We start from the raw sequence: 16,290 nt of genomic DNA, 5'->3' as shown, positions 1-16,290 counted from the left end.
TGAAAATGGATTTGGTAAAAAAAAAAAAAACCCACAATTGGACCACCAGCTGCCTTTTGTAGGTCCCAGTAAAGAAACATATACATATAAATACAAAAACTTTATTACATTCATTGCATACAGTTGCATGAAAGTACACAAACATGAACGAGCTTGTTAGTCAGATTAATCTTCGGAATTTCCACTGGAGAGAAACTGCAAGTCTGACGAGACAGAAATAAAGAAGAACATGTCCTAACACAAGAAGAGTGACACATAAAGAAGGTTTCACAGAAATAATGCAAACATTATCAGGTATGAGGGTAGTTTATGTACACGTGAGTCACATAATAATCAGAGACTAAGTGTGTCATCAAAAACAAATTTTAAATGAGCCAATAAAAGGGTGATGGTCTCATACAATGTGACTACATGATAAACTGATGAAACATACTAGCAAATACCAACTGTGACTGCACACACAGCCTCAATGAGAGATGTTTTTTGTCTTCCTGCCCCACTGATCATACTACAGCTCCTAAAATTTAATTTAGCCATGCTATCACTTAGTTGTTACTTATTAATGACATTCAATCCACAGCTCACTCGACTCACCCAACACATCATATGAGTAATATGAACACATTATGATTTATAATGGATGGACTTATATCAGTATGAAATGATAAAGTATGAGGGTGAGATATTTAACTTGGCTACTGGGAACATTTGGAACAGTTTTCATTGTAGTCAGTGCAAATTTAAGCAGCCATTTTTGAAAAACTTTTGGTTATTTTAAATTTTTTTGGGGGTTCTCCAATTTCAATTTTAGTCACAGTCGTTCCTGTTTGTGTTCATTCAGCCCTCACTCACCTGTCTCTTTGTAGTCCACCCTGGTGAGGAAGAGGCCGCGAGCTGGAGCAGCTAAGCCCTGTGGGTAGACCAGAGTGTCCTGAGCCTCCAGGATCTCTTTCAGCTGGGGAACCGAAAGCTTCCCCAGGCCCACTGCCACCATGGCCCCTGTCATCCTCCGCACCTGGAGCACAGAGCCGGAGCCACAATTTTTTACAATTATATCACTGAAAGTATCACAAAGGTTTGCAAGCATTTTGGACATTTTAATGGTCACTGTTTTGATGGCAAAAAGATATTTAATGATAAGCCACATTTTTTGAGTGATCAGCAGATGGTGCTATTAACTCATTCTACAAAATCACAAATACACATTTGAGGGGGAACATATCGGAAGACAGTGAGGACATAAAGAGGAAACGTACCTGTTTGTAGAGGAAAGATTTAGCCCTAAAAGTCAGTTCCCAGAGTGGCATCTCCCTGAAAAATAGACAAACTAGTGTTTTAAAAAAAAACAGTATAACAATTGTGCAGAGCCCTTCTAATAAAACATTACATCACTAACTACAAGTCCAGTAGGCATGAAAGTCTATTTGGCATCACTGACTGGATGTGCCATACTAAAGAAAGGTTACATTTTGCCACAGGGGTAGAAGTGTCATTTCATGAGCAAAACACTTTCTTGAATGGCTGTTAGATGTTATACAGGATTACTCAGCCTCATAAAGAGAATTATATCGGAAGAGTGTGGATCAAAATAACAACTATTGACTTACTTCTCTTCTACAACAGTGTATAGTATTATATGAATAAAATAAACCAAAAGACTTATCTTAAAAAGGTGTTTCACTGGACTCAACCAGGCTCTGAAAGTGAATTATTACTAAAAGAGCTTCTGTCTCACATCTATTATGTGTTAAGACACATCTGTCCTTTATCTCTCTTTTGTTAGACATTTCAATACCTCCCCCCGCTGTGTGGACAGAGGTGGAGGCTGATGTGTGACATTCATGCTTATGCCAGACATCAGATGGAGCCTGGGACTCTCCTCTTGTACAGATTTGTTTAAATGTCACACGCTGAATATGCCACTGCAGCTTGGGCCCAACTGGATTATGTATAATGCCATAGAAAATATGAATCTGTTTCTTTTGCAATTTGACATTCAGTCTGTTGTTTCAGTCACACCAGCCCCTTCTTCCCCCAAATCTGACTGACTTTATATATTGGGGAGGAAAACTGAGCAAATAGGCACATGGTAAGAATTGGGTCAAATGCAAATTTGACTCCGCGCTTGCTGTCTGATTACATTTGACAGATTTATAGAGCGGGGCTGTTAGCTCCTGGACTCTGGATGACGGACAGTATCTTTGGATATGGATGAGGCTATGGCTCACATGTGCATCTGTCCATGTGTGTTGTCTGCCTACTTTTTGGAGAGACACACAGCAGCTGTGGCACAGGAGGTAGAGTGGGTTCACTAATCAAAAGATTGGCAGTTCGAACCCCAGATCTTGGGAAGATACTGAATGCCTCCCATTAGTGTGTATATGTGTGTTTGAATAAGCATTAGATACTGATCCTCTGCCATCAGTGGGTGAATGTAGCATGTAGTGTAAAAGTGCTTTGAATGGTTGGAAGACTAGAAAGGCGCTACATAAATGCAGTCCATTTATACACAGTAACAACAGATAGAAAAAATCTAGTGTGACATACATCAGCATTTCTTCCTTTCCTGTCTATACAGAGTAGCTAAAATAATCCATCTAAGAATTAACTGGCAACACGTTTAATCCTTCCATCCAACCATTTGCAATACTGCTTATGCTACAGAAGGTCGCGGGGCGGCTGGAGCCAATCTCAGCTGACATTGGGCAATCGGCCAGTTACACCCTGGAAAGGTTGCCAGTCCATCACAGGGCTAACATATAGTATACAGACAAACAACCATTCACACTCATATTCACACCTATGGGCAAAACTTGCATGTTGTTGGTTTGTGTGAGGAAGCCAGAGCACCTGGAGACAAGCCACATATGCCATCTACTGTACCTTGAAAAGCAAAATCAAAAATGTGCTGGTTCTAACTTCTTTCCTATTGTATCAATGTAAATGTAATATGTGTGGATGTTGTACTGTTGGTTGGATAAAACAAAACTAACAGTCAGCAGCAACACAAGCAGCTCTGAGCCTGTAATTAGACACAACGCTGCTCACAACGACAACAATGTTAACATGCTGATGTTAAGCAGGTATGATGTTTACCATGTTCACCATCTTAGTTTATTTTCTTAGCATGCCACTGAGGCTGAGGGGAATGTCATTAGTTGTGTATTCACTAAAACCAAATTACTAGACAAATAGTGTTGACTTCATGGTGGCTCTAAAGGAAAAGTCATCAAAGTCAGAAGGATTCATCCGACAAAGACCATAAATGAGCCACACTGATAGCATGGCTAACCATCAATATGAAGGCATCACCCTGGGCTTTAGGAGATTGTGATGGACATTTTTCAACATTTTAATTGAAAAATTACATTGAAATATTTCTGTTGCAGCTTCAGATAGAAGAATACCTCAAAATAGAGTACAGTTTTCAATGTTTGGTAAATAAAGAATGTCGCAGTCAAATATTCAAAATGGAGAAGCCAGAACAGTGTGGTAATGTAGGAATGTAATGCCTGCAACACTGTACATCCTGCTTGTATTGTATCACTAGCAGGCAGAATGTTTTTTTTCCAGTCGGCTGCAGATCAAATTTACAATAAATCCTGACCAGAAGTGAACACTGCTTTGAAATAAGAGTACTGTTCACTTATGTATGACAATGAGATCAACCATTTCTGGGAAGAGGGGGAAGGGCAATATTCCATTTTTGTCATGTCAAGTGGAGACCAGAAAATCAGCCTCGTATACCGCAACTCCCTGTTTTAGGATCAAAAATTTAGTTCAACGTTTGGCTTTTTAATAATTCACTGCTCAGTTTCTTCTCGTTTTATCACCGTTACTTAGAATAGTGACCCTCATGAAAAAATAAAGACAGCTCAACTGCAGGCTTTCTATAAGGACTAAAACCTGACTGAGACTAAAGTTAGCTCATATTGGGCCATTCATGGCCTCATAAAATCTGCAGGGAATAAAAGAGGGAAAAGGTTTAGTTTGGTGAAAACCAGCATGGGACACAAATGTTATGAATGTTACAGATCTGTAACCCTGATGCTCAAAGCTTGATAATGCACCACACGTGTTGGGGTTAAGGGACTATGTGACATTTACTGAAAACTGCTAACAGTCTGCCCACGTCCATATTGTGCACCATATTTTCAGGGCAAATAATTAATGCCCATGAAAGTGGTATTTGGCATGCAGAGCGACCCCCATGGACCTGTAATCTCTCAAAGCCCCCCCACCCTCCCCCCCACCTCTGCAATGGATTATGTTGGATCCTCATTGTGTAAAATATATAAACCCTTATGACATACAACCACACACACAGCACCTTAATTAATGCAAACAAAAGCACTTCTACCTGTATGATCTAACATGCATCACAGTTGTTATCTTGACTGATAGCACGAAACAGGATCTGAATCTGCATATTACTTGAGTAAATAAACAACAGGCTGTTCTGAACTTTGTACTATGTCATTCACACAGAAACTTCAGTTTGTCAACATTTGGAAAAGATTAGTTAGTTTGGAGTCCAGATCACAGTCTGTCTGACCTGATTTCCCCAAATAACACATCAAACATTCCAGTGAGTCTGACAGAAGTTTGGGAAGATAGATTTTCTAGGCTGTACATGCAGCGTTGGCTGAGTGGAGTGATTGTAAATGATTCAAAACCTTGGCCACCTTCTTAAGCTTAAGTTGATGCAAGATTGACAAACACAAGATCTATCTGGGAGTGCAAAAACGCAATCATAATTTCTTTACTTTCCGAGCCTTCAATCAGTTCCCCTGTCACTGTGTTGCCGTTAACTCTGTGTTGCTGCGGACAGGCACGTGCTACCTCTGTGACAGCCTGCCACTTCACCTGCCAGCAATAAGCTTCACCCAGAGGGCACAATGGGCTCAGAGGTTCATGCTCACCACCCTTGATGTCACCTCTTGATGCAGGCAGCCCTAACTGAACGGCAGGAGTTCACTGAAGCAGAGTTAAAAAAGTAAACCCTGAAGGGTTGCACACCTGCAGACTCAGCCAACGGTGTTTGTTAAAACCATTGACTATATAATGATGGACTTCAAAACATTTCAATCGCCCCCTGGTAGCTGGCTGCAGTGTAGCTCATAAATCCCAGCCCCTCCATCTTAGCGGATGGGACATGAGCCAAACTAAAGAAAATCAAAGTACACATCAATATTTTTTTCCAATCAATGGTTTCTGTCATTTTCAGTAGTTCTTATCATGCTGATGTTTTTACAAGTGCTAATTTTTCTGATAAGTTTGTTTTTTATTCATTATTTGACTATATAAAAAAGGGGGTGAGTCTGGCTCCAAATTACATCACAAAAGCGAGATGGCAGCTCCCAAAAAAGGGATATTTTGGCTTCACTTTTGCATAGCAGTAGGAAGTGGATCACGTCGTCATATAGTCAATTGTTGAAACATACAAACAAATAAAATGGACTGAACCCAGATCTATGCAGTACCAGGTGAGTCTTTTACCCTTTATGCATCATTTTTAAACACTTAAAATAATTTAGAATTCTAAAATATTCTAATTATTTCATCTTAAAGCTGCACTAACCAACATTTCATATTAACAATGGATCATGAATATGTGTTATATGAAAGAGGTCACTTATATTTTCAAACCCACAGAGAATTATCATCTCATTCTGCAATTAAACTCTGCTCTCTGGAGCCTTTTAGTTTCTTTTAGCTCATTGTATTGTTTTTACAACCCGCAAACTGGTTTCCAGCAGCAGCAGGTAGGCCATTACACTCTTAACCAATGATAAGAGCTTGTTGCCTCCTTTTTTTAAAACTTGGTGTATATACAGAGTGTTCATAACAAGTGTGGTAATTCCTCAAGAATGTAATCTAACCTGTAGAAGTGTGCATGTGCGAAGGAGCTTCCTGGCTTTACGCTGACCACATCCATCGTCTTGACAGGATTTTTAAAAGCAATGTCGGAGTTGACTGCCCTGAAGCTGCTGAAGTCATGAGTCCCGACAAACATGGCAGCAGCCTTGTGCATGGCTTCCACATCTAGCTCCCTGGTGTGGGACAAAAAGAAGAGACATTTTTCTTTTATCAGTGAGCACGACAACCAATAAATTAAGAACAGGAAAAAAGTAAGCAGCTGAGATCAATAAACTTCCCAAATCAGCTTGTGCAGGCTTAGTGATAGACTGCAACTTGGCCCGAACAGTGAGGTCAGATAAAAAAGGATGTAGTGTATACATTAAGTACGGCATGTTTTAAGGTCTCCATGTTCCAGCTTTCAAAGTAGAATAATTTATTGGCTAACTTATATAATATGACATTTTCAGAAGCACAATGCCACGTGAGAGAGCAGAGCATGTTAACGACAGGCTCATTTGAGAGGGAGAGAGAGAGAGAAGCCCAGTGCTCTACAGTCTCATGCGCCTGTCTCCTTAAATATGATCTGATGGAAAAAAAGACATTTACAGTGAGCAGGGAAAGGGAGGAGTGTGCTGAGTGACTCACTAATTAAAATCTTAACGCACTAATTTAAAATCTTGAGCATGAGAGTAAGCTAGTCATGAATGAAGATGTGAAAATTACAATCTTAAAAGCTATTTAAGTTTCAGGTCAAGTCTTAATTAGCTTGATCCATCACTGAATCAGTATAATAGAAAGATCTTTAAAAGGCCATCAGATTTTCCCAGAGCCCACGATGACATTTTCACATTTTTTGTTTTGCCCAAAAAACAGTCCACACCTCAAAGATGTTCACTTTACAATGATATAATTCAATTCTGCAAATGTCAAGTTTTTGTGCCTCACAAGCGAGCATAAGGTTTAGCAGGTCTGTTCACACATAATTGTGAACTAATCATTATCTAATGATTCGTTAATATAATAACTCCCAGCCTATTCTCTAGTAGTAGTAGTCATCATTATCTGATGTATAGTCCTCAGAGCACTTTCTAAATCAGAGTTATTTAGAAAGTTTATTAACAATTAATCAAATATTAGGTCATTATTGATTCATTTCCACTACTGAGAGTTTTGTTTAATGTATTAATTACATTGTTTTAGTGTTACGGGTGAATTAAGTTTGGTACACACAATCACGTCCCGTCCAGGAGCTGTGAATCCTGACATTCCATCTTCCTACAAGTGTTTAATGCTATTTAGCAAATATTAGCATGTTAACAGGCTAAATCAAGACAGAGAACATGGCAAACCACAGCTTGCTAGTTATTGTGATACATGTTAGCATTTATCCTAATTTTTCGTGGACATTTATTTGTGGAGATTAGAGTGGAAATGATTAGTTAATTAACTGAAGAGTAGTTTGACATTAAAATTAATAAATATTAATTTAGTTTATTATGTAGTAAAAATGCCAACTATTGTCTAGTTTGAGCTTCACAAATGTAAGCATTTGCTGCTTTTCTTATCTTGTCATTTTCAAGCAGTGGTCAGACAAAATAAGCAATTTGACGTTTGAAAAACTGATTGTTCTGATTGAAGTGATTGTTCAAATCATAAAATTAACCTTTTGATAATATGAAAACAAACATCTGTAGCAGTCTGACGATCACTGGATTTCCAAACATTTGGCCTGTGTCACAGTTAGAAAATACTTCTCTTGCTCTAAGAAATGCACACTTAATTCAACTTAAAGTGAGCAGTAAAATGGAGACTAATATTTTTTGCAGTGGGAGAGATGGAGGAGGTGTGATGACGAGCGAGCAGCAGATCAAAGAGAGAACGGAGAGAGGCTGCTGAGGCAGACGCTCAGGGCTGGAAGGACGAGATGGATGCTGAAAATGAGAGAAGAAGGGATAATGAAGCAAAGATGCCAGAGAGAGTGAAACGAGGGAGGGAAAGAAAAATGGAAAGGGGAAAATTTAAGTTTGAGTGAAAGAGAGAGGGTGGGAAAGCGAAAGAGAGAGTGAAAAAAAGAAAGAAAAGAAAAACACACAGTCAGGGTAATGTGCGTGGGTGTTGTTCTGCATGTGTATAAGCCCGCAGCTTATCTTGCCCTACTTTTCCCTAAAAAAGTGAAGAGAAGAGAGTAGACAAATGCTCATACAGTACGTGTGCTGTCTGAAATGTGTTTCTTCACACTCCCTCCTCCTAATCACAGCTAAAAGAACATCATCTCTGTGAAGCCCTCGTCTGTCTTTCTCTCTTTATGTGCTCTATCCATCCTTATCCCTGTCTCCTTTCTCTCCCTCCACCTCCTCCTCCTCCTGTCCTTTGTTTGGTTTTGGGATGTCGACTCAGATAAAACACTTTATTTGACTGGCCCTAATTTGCAGTTTCCGGCATGGCACGTGTGGATTATTCATGTGTTTAACATGCCATTGTTTCTGCAAGGCTTGGCATGTGATTACTGAGGGTGTGTTTGAAGCCATGTCACATGTGTGTGTGGTCTGTCATAGGCTACTTTTGGGGACAAATTTTAGACTTAGGACTAGTTTTTGGGTCAGAGTTAAGGTAAGTCTCCAGGAAATGAATGCAAGTCTATATAGTGTGTGTGTGTGTGTGTGTGTGTGTGTGTGTGTGTGTGTGTGTGTGTGTGTGTGTGTGTGTGTGTGAACCTACTTGTTAGATTGAGCTCGATTCTCAATTTTTGGTTTTTGAAAGAAAATCAACATGCACACACAAGGAGTGAAAGGCTGGGCGGTGTATAAACTGAGGTGACTCACGTGTTGCGGAGGCTCCAGCACAGATCGTGGTCTGTGAGGGGAAGCTGAGAGAAGTTGGAGACTCCCAGCGCTATCCGGTAGACGTAGGTCCGAGACAGGGCACGAAAACGGGCATGGAAATTGTCAGGCACACGGTGGGCATGGGTGACCCTGGCAGAGTGAAAATGATTATTAAGTTACTGGGATTCATTGTCTGGGAAACATGAACATCTGTGCATAATTTGATGCCAATTCGTGTAGATGTTGAGATATTCCACAGGATAAATGAGAACTTTGACCAGCAGGTGGCGCAATAGGAAAAGTCAGGTGATCACCAAAGTCATTACGGTTAATCCTCTGGCAACCATGAATGTCTGCACCAAAATTCATGGCTGTCAATCCAATAGTTGAGATATTTCAGTCAAGAGCAAAGTGGTGAACTGACCAACCAACAAACCAACATTCCCATCCCTTGAGTCATAGTCTGGTGGATGTTTGGACAAAAACTAACCAACAAGGTGTCCTTTTTCTAAACTGTGATTCATTTCTTCCTCAGATTGAAGTGGTCCCCAAAGACAGATGGGATTAATACTCTTTTTTTTTTTTTTTTTTTAACTGCCAGCAATAAACACTATGCAGAAGTCATCTAAAATGCCAACGTTGCAGCTTTTTACACAAAAGCACACCCGTTGTCGGAGTGCTAAAAAGGGCTGCCAAGAGCCCTGAAGAGCCAAGTGCTTATGCTCACACAGCTAGCATCACAACAGACTGAGAAGCCGGGAGCTCCTTGATGCGAGTCCAGCAGGGGCACGGCTAACACCGGACAACTGCCGTGTATCTGTGCACACAGAAACACAGACGCAGGGATGGTTCATGTAATAGTTGTGTATGTATTAAGACAATATGTCCTTTTTATGATTAGATCCATGAGAGGGAATCAATTCATTATTGTATGTGATGTACTGAAGTAGAAAGAGTCTTGACTTTGTCACATTTCTGAGTCATACACATGTAATTAAATCACTCTTTATATGACCTATTTTGAGATGAAACAATGAACCAGATTGCACTGGGCAATAAAACATATTAAAATTACAAAGCATGTCAACAAATGTAGTATAATATTTTGGTGGCTTATATGATATTTCTGTGGTTCAAAGCTGGTGTGATAATATGGCTGAATGAGAAATCCATCCATCCACCCACTAACTGAGCCAGTTATCATCATACCTGCTGCTACAGAGATCAAGACAACTCTGAACATTTCTACAACTTTTTGAACACGTTCAATAACTTATTTCCTGTTTCTTTCTATGGAAATCTACTATTCTTATTAAGTTAATTTGTACGCAGGTCTTTTTCTTTTTAGTTTCACTAAAATCTACATAATAATCACTTGAACCCAGGAGCTACGCACTTCCCGACATCTGTATTTAACTGATTTATATTTTAAATATGACATGTCCTGTCTGTTGTTTACACTGTATATAATATAATCACATAGACTTTCAACTGCATGTGTGATTTATGGGTTCTGCCCATAAATATTTTAGTTACAGCACTGACAGAGCATTCAGCTGTACTGTACATTTTGTAATTTGGTTTAGATGATTTTGTATGTATCACAGTAACATCCCTGTTTATCGTCTCTACCCCACTGGTCAGTTCTTCATTCGTTTATCTTTATTTATCTCTATCTGATTTTCTCAGCATGATTGGATGCTGAACTGCCTTGCTTGTTGCTCTGGTACTTACTGTGTGCAACAGCAGTATAATTGACTCTATCTAACAATGTTTTGATGAATTTTTCTTTTATCATCAAATAGTCCAAGCCTTAAAAATATTGAGTGAGTTTATGGATCAATGGTAATGAATTCTTAAAGTTTTTGTATATACAGCACAGTATGCCTAGATGTAAACCTAAATCTATAAAAATAAATAAATGCATTTTACATAAAGTAAACCTTAAAGCTTCTATGTCAGTGAGAGGGAGATGAGGTGTTGCAGCATTTTCTTTCAAAATGGTCAAAATCATAACTGTGCAACACAAACTTCTTCACAGCTGATAAATATGGTAAAATTCCACACTTTCTTCAACAGGTCAAAAATGTAATGTGCAGTAATAATAAAGTGACAAGTCGGCGGCTCTTCATCCATACAGCTGTAAACTGAAAGAACAAAAAGCTGCAGCCAGCTGTGCATGTGCACACCAGCAGCCTAGAGTGTTCGTCCACACACGATTGTGCTTGTACATTGACCATAAAGTCAGTGCATCCAAGCATGTGTATGTGTTGTGTGTTTTACAAAAGCATGAGATGACGAAGAGTAGGGGCATTGTTAGCATACATGAGTATATGGAGGTGTGGGAACAAGGCTGCCCAAATACACAGATCACATGTATGTGCGCACGCATCTCATTTTTTCTGTATAGGAGTGCATGTATATCAATCTTTGTGTGAGTGAATGTGCACAATCTGAGAAACTAGGTTACGTTTCCAGGGGGAGGAGATTGGGTGAGACACGTGGCAGAGGAAACCCTTGCGTCTGCCTTCAGCGCCTGCTCCAATGTGAAGTGACAGCCTTTGCCTGGCCCCCAAACCACACACACACATAAAATTTTCATAAGCAGTGTACAAAGCATGGCCTCACACATTTGGGAACTGGGGCATTGTTTGGCGTGGCACCACTTTGCTACTCAGCAGTTTTCCCTTTTGGGAAAGGAGCCGTTCATTTTAAGCTAATTGAAGCAGCAAAGAACACAAGTGAGCCCTGGCTGAAGAGATATTTTTTACAGTGTGCAGTCAATGTTAAAATCGTGCTTTGGCTCTCTATCTCAAGAGGCAGCAGACCACAAAGCTGCAAGCCAAGCCATATTCTGATGGCTGCTGTAACAAAAACTCTTTATTGATTACCTCTTCTCTCCAAGTGAGATGTGAAAAGATGACACATCAATAATCAAATCAATAAAGACAACTTGTGTCCAGTCTGAACGTCGGAAGTGTGTTTATACATGTGTGAACATTTACAGTGATTGATTATTTTGTCTTTATGACATAATGTCACAAAGGGCTAAAAGTTTGTTTATCAGGACGTTCCACATATTAATCGAAAAGGTAATTTCCATTCAGTTAGATGGGTGTATCTGTGTGTGTATTAATGGATGCTATAGACCAAAAAGCAGAGCAGGGATAATCCTTTCTAACCGTCTCTCTGCAGGTTTAGGGATTAGTGGGATGCTGGAAGCTTCCCTTTTCCTCCCTCCTCTCTTCTCAGTCTGTCTCCCAAATGGCTCGATCTGCTTCACACTCTCACTCATCTTGTCTGTGTCAATACACGTTTGATCCCTTTAACTTTGTCTTTCCTCATCCTCTCTCACTGACTCATCCTTTTCTGTTTGTGTCCCTTCTGGCTTCTCTCCTCCCTCAGACAGTGAGGCGAGTGACTAAATCACTCACAGAAGTCTGAATGAAAGAAGTCATAAGAAAGTGACTATAGAGGATGATGCAGGATATACTATTTTTATTGGGACCATGTACCGTGTTAAATATAAATGGTACCATTTTGAGTACTTACTGTACATACTATCTGGAGTGAAGATAAAGGTTTTCCTTCAAATATTCAACAGGTGAACTGGTGACAAAGCTATATGCTAACTGTTAGAGCTGACATCACGCTTAGTCATATGCACACAGATCTACTGTTGTTTTTGTGATTTATCACAAGAGACATGTCCTCAGGCCATACTGTACATGCACTGTTGTATAAAATGTCAGAATAAATTAATGTATGGCCTGTTTTATGTTTTGTGTGCTTTAAGGTTTTAGTCATAAGAGACAAATTCACTGCTTATTCTTGCAAATTTCACTGCAAGAATAAGTAGTAGTAGTACTTTATTTGTCCTCGTGGGGAAATTGGTTTGCAGCATTATCACAGGCATTTAAAAAAGAAAAAAAGAAAAAACAACATATGATAAAGACAGCTTCAAAACATAAATGGCTAAGATGGTCGCACCTGCTGCCCACACCAGCTGGACAGTACAGTGTACAATGAACGGCTAAGGTGACTAAACAGAAAAGTGCATTATTTAATTAATGGCACACAGCACTTTTCCACATTATTTTATCAAAGGCAGTGTGCACATGATGTCAGCGTATGTCAGTCCCCGTTCAGCTGCAAACATGCAAAATGCACACACATGGAAAACACTGCGGAAATAGTAAAGAGCTGTTGTGCAGCAGGTAGGCTGCATTGATACTGCTGCAGAAGGAAATAAGTTTCTCTGATCTTATATGAAAGAGAGATGTACCATTGTTTTTTATGAGTGATTTAACTGTAACTCTGAGATACGAAATGACTGATGAAATTTTACTAATTGAAGTCACTAATGAAGTCATAAAAATGTCACTGTCTCGCAGAAGAAAAAGGTTTTGAGACCAATTTGATCAATTAAATCCACAACTGAGCCAATGATTTTGAGGGGAATGTGTCTAGCTGTAAACTCTTTGCGTGACCCTGTGCTGGTGTAACAGAACAAAAATATCTTTGTTACATTTAGACCTGTACCGGGAGATTTCCCATACACCTATACAGCCAAACTTTAAACCTGACTCACCTGATTTCCTCTGTCCTGAGGTGGAAATTGAGGGCCTGGACAAGAATGTCTTCAGTAAATGGTGGCATATCATTTCTGCGTTGGAGGTCGAAGTGGGCAGAGTTAGAGAGGGCGTGGACGCCTGTATCTGTCCTGCTGGAGACTGACAGAGATACAGGGTTGAGTGGCTTCAGTCTCCTTATGGCGTCCTGCACACAGACAGAGAAAATCAGAGAGATTTAAAAATGATGGGTTAGTATATTGTAAAATCTGTACTCCAACTCATAGAATTTAGATTATCGTTTAAAATGCACTCATATCTTATAATGACAAGTCAGACAATTATAACTCACATCAAAACAGACAAAAATAGAAAAGAGCCAGCAGTTTGATGTGACACAAATGTCTGTGATCTTCTTTGTTGTTTGTTAAAGATGAAACCAGTGGTTTTCAAACTTTTTGGCTTTGGATGACTTACGAAAAGCAGTGTGTAGTTGGGGTCACATTTCAGATGTCTATGAGTTGTTAACAGCTCAGTCACATAGTGATTTTTCCTTCTAAACTTCTCACATGGTTTCATATCAATACATTTTCACATGATTAAATATATCTAAAAAGATCAAAGATTAGAGAAAAAGTTTAAAAGTTGAAAACAGATCCGTGTATCAGAACTTTGTTTTTTCTTCTTTCCTTTCCTATTAATCATCTCATGAACCCCCAGATCTGGAGACCGTTTGGAGGGGCCTGACCCTTAGTTTGTGAACCACTGGACTAAACTAGCTAACTGTATATGAAGTAGCTCAAACTAGCTCCTCATCCAGCATCTACAACAGTAACATGCTGCTCTCACACTGATGCATGAGTATTAGTAATCTAATGATGTCATATATAATGATAAAGCAGTCGGAGGGACCAAACTGCAATACTTTAACTACATCAAATTTATACAAAACATTTGTACTTTTACTTTTCATCCTTTGCTTGTAATTAAGTATGTTTACATTACTGTATTAGTACTTCAAGTAAAGGACGTGAGTACTTCTTCCATCACTGTATATGATGAATGGCATTCAGGAACTTATCATAAAACCAGACTAATACAATGCTCCAGTGTACTTCAGGGGTCTGGAGCAACCTTAGAAATAGTACTACTGACTAACTTAGCTTGTTTTATGATTTGCAGGACAAGAACTGCTGTTGGAAGAAGTGAGGGAAGAGAAATAAGTGACAGTAGGTCAATATAATGAGTTAAGTGAACGTTACCTCCAAGTGATCCTGGACACCTTTTATATGCAACTGGTGTGGAGGCACTTTCATTACACCCCTGCAGGAAGTAAGAACAATTGTAGTAGTAGTAGTAATAATAATGATACACATTTTTATCCTGCAGTGTAACTCACCTGTATTTTGTTCCAATGTATTGAAAGAAGATGAGGTACCGTGCCAGGTTGTGCATGGTCTCAAATGTCTGGATGTGACACTTCTGGATCACACCGCCCCCGTTTATAAGCGCAAACAGTTACACTGAGAAAAATCCTTCATTAAGAGTCATTGAGGTTTAGCTAAGCGTTCAGTGTTTCTGTGACATGCGACAGGCCCCCACAGCAGCTGGATCGCAACACGAACCGCATTACCCAGCAGGCTCCTAGTTTCATTTGTAGTCCGGAAGTACGCCGGCTGTAGTTTTTTGTTTGTCAGGTTGATATCTTTTATATACAGTCTATGGTTGATATATCAGTCTACTGAGGGTTTAAATAAACAGCTGCAGGCTGTGTGTCGACACTATCAGCTCATGAACCACACACCTATATTTACAGTATGACAGATGATTTTCGCATTTACCACCGTATCGCCCATAAGTTTGTTAAGCGGACGCACTACATAGGAAGAACACATCTAAACATTGATTTGTCGTTTTTCAGGTTAAATGTTTTCCTCTAAATATTTGAGCAAAAAGTCCTCCAAGGCTCTTCTCCTGTCTGTCGCCCTTTGAATGCGTCACGATCAACGGAGAGGATGTGTGTCGTCATCGCTGAGTGTGGCCGGCCACAAAACCATAAGGGAAGCCAGAGACCATGTGAGACCATGTGGATCTGTGGAGATGGGTCAGTGGTGAGCGGTGTAAAGACAGTCCACACGGAAAACACATAGAGACACTATGGAACAAATATGAAAACTGAGATTGATACTGTGATTGTGATATACTGAGAACATGTTGAGATTCCCATCATTTCTGGGCCTCCAGACCATACAGTCTATGCTCCAGACCCATGATTCAAGGGACAGATGCAATGAATTGCACGCAAAAAAAAGACACACACACACACACACACACACACACACACACACACACACACACACACACACACACACACACACAAAAAAAATTCAAATGAAACATATGTGGAATAATGTGGGTCATATGTTTGAGTAAGTAGCCCACGCATTACAAAGATCATTGCTGGTATCTCCTAAGCATCCATCGTCCATCTATTTTATTTAAGTTTGACTACACCCGATTTTTAAATAGCAGCATGTTTGGGTACAATATTAAAAATGTTCTGACACCCAAATTTTCTCATTTCAAATTTTAGATTTATTTCAAACAGGCATATGAACTTCACCAGTGGGCTATAAAGTATCCTAAATAGCATATTTATACATTTTAATTAAGAGACTTTTGCAGCTGTTAATAACAGCTGTAATGACTGCTATTAGGCTATATTATTTTACCATATGGGCTAATGTATTATATGATAGGCCATTATGCGTTTCAAAATGTTGCATTGTTATAAAATCAACTTCATAAACAATCATATTTCATCCTCCTATGATTCATATTGTCTTCCCAGAGCAGTTACCGTAGCTTGTGACTAGTCGGCGCTCTCCTCACCTCTCCTCTTCCAGTCTCCACAGCGCAGCTACGCCTCTCCTGTCTCGGCAGCAGCAGCAGCAGCAGTAGTGTGTAGTAGTAATCTGCCCGCCGTGCACTGAGCTCGCATTTTGTGTCACGCTGCCACCGGGAGAGGGGCGACA

The 16,290-nt window shown here is 39.6% G+C and overlaps 1 protein-coding gene across 2 annotated transcripts; it reads right to left on the bottom strand.

Moving 5' to 3' along the window:
* Nucleotides 1-85: 85 nt before the first annotated feature.
* On the bottom strand, nucleotides 86-16,265 carry pusl1 (pseudouridine synthase like 1). 2 transcript variants are annotated; one of them, XM_062443571.1, is made up of 9 exons: nucleotides 16,148-16,265; nucleotides 14,655-15,347; nucleotides 14,518-14,578; nucleotides 13,276-13,463; nucleotides 8,685-8,834; nucleotides 5,883-6,053; nucleotides 1,257-1,311; nucleotides 853-1,015; nucleotides 86-203 (listed from the first exon to the last, which is right to left on the bottom strand). In XM_062443571.1, exons 2-9 carry the CDS (start codon nucleotides 14,708-14,710, stop codon nucleotides 166-168), a joined length of 882 nt encoding a protein of 293 aa, XP_062299555.1. In that variant the 5' UTR covers nucleotides 14,711-15,347; nucleotides 16,148-16,265; the 3' UTR covers nucleotides 86-165. The 2 variants fall into 2 exon arrangements, with proteins under 2 accessions (XP_062299555.1, XP_062299549.1); XM_062443565.1 differs by having other exon boundaries at nucleotides 16,116-16,226.
* Between the last annotated feature and the right edge of the window lie 25 nt (nucleotides 16,266-16,290).

Source organism: Scomber scombrus, chromosome 3, assembly GCF_963691925.1.
Source record: "Scomber scombrus chromosome 3, fScoSco1.1, whole genome shotgun sequence".
Classification (NCBI taxonomy): domain Eukaryota; kingdom Metazoa; phylum Chordata; class Actinopteri; order Scombriformes; family Scombridae; genus Scomber; species Scomber scombrus.
This window is presented reverse-complemented; position numbering and strand designations above follow the sequence as displayed.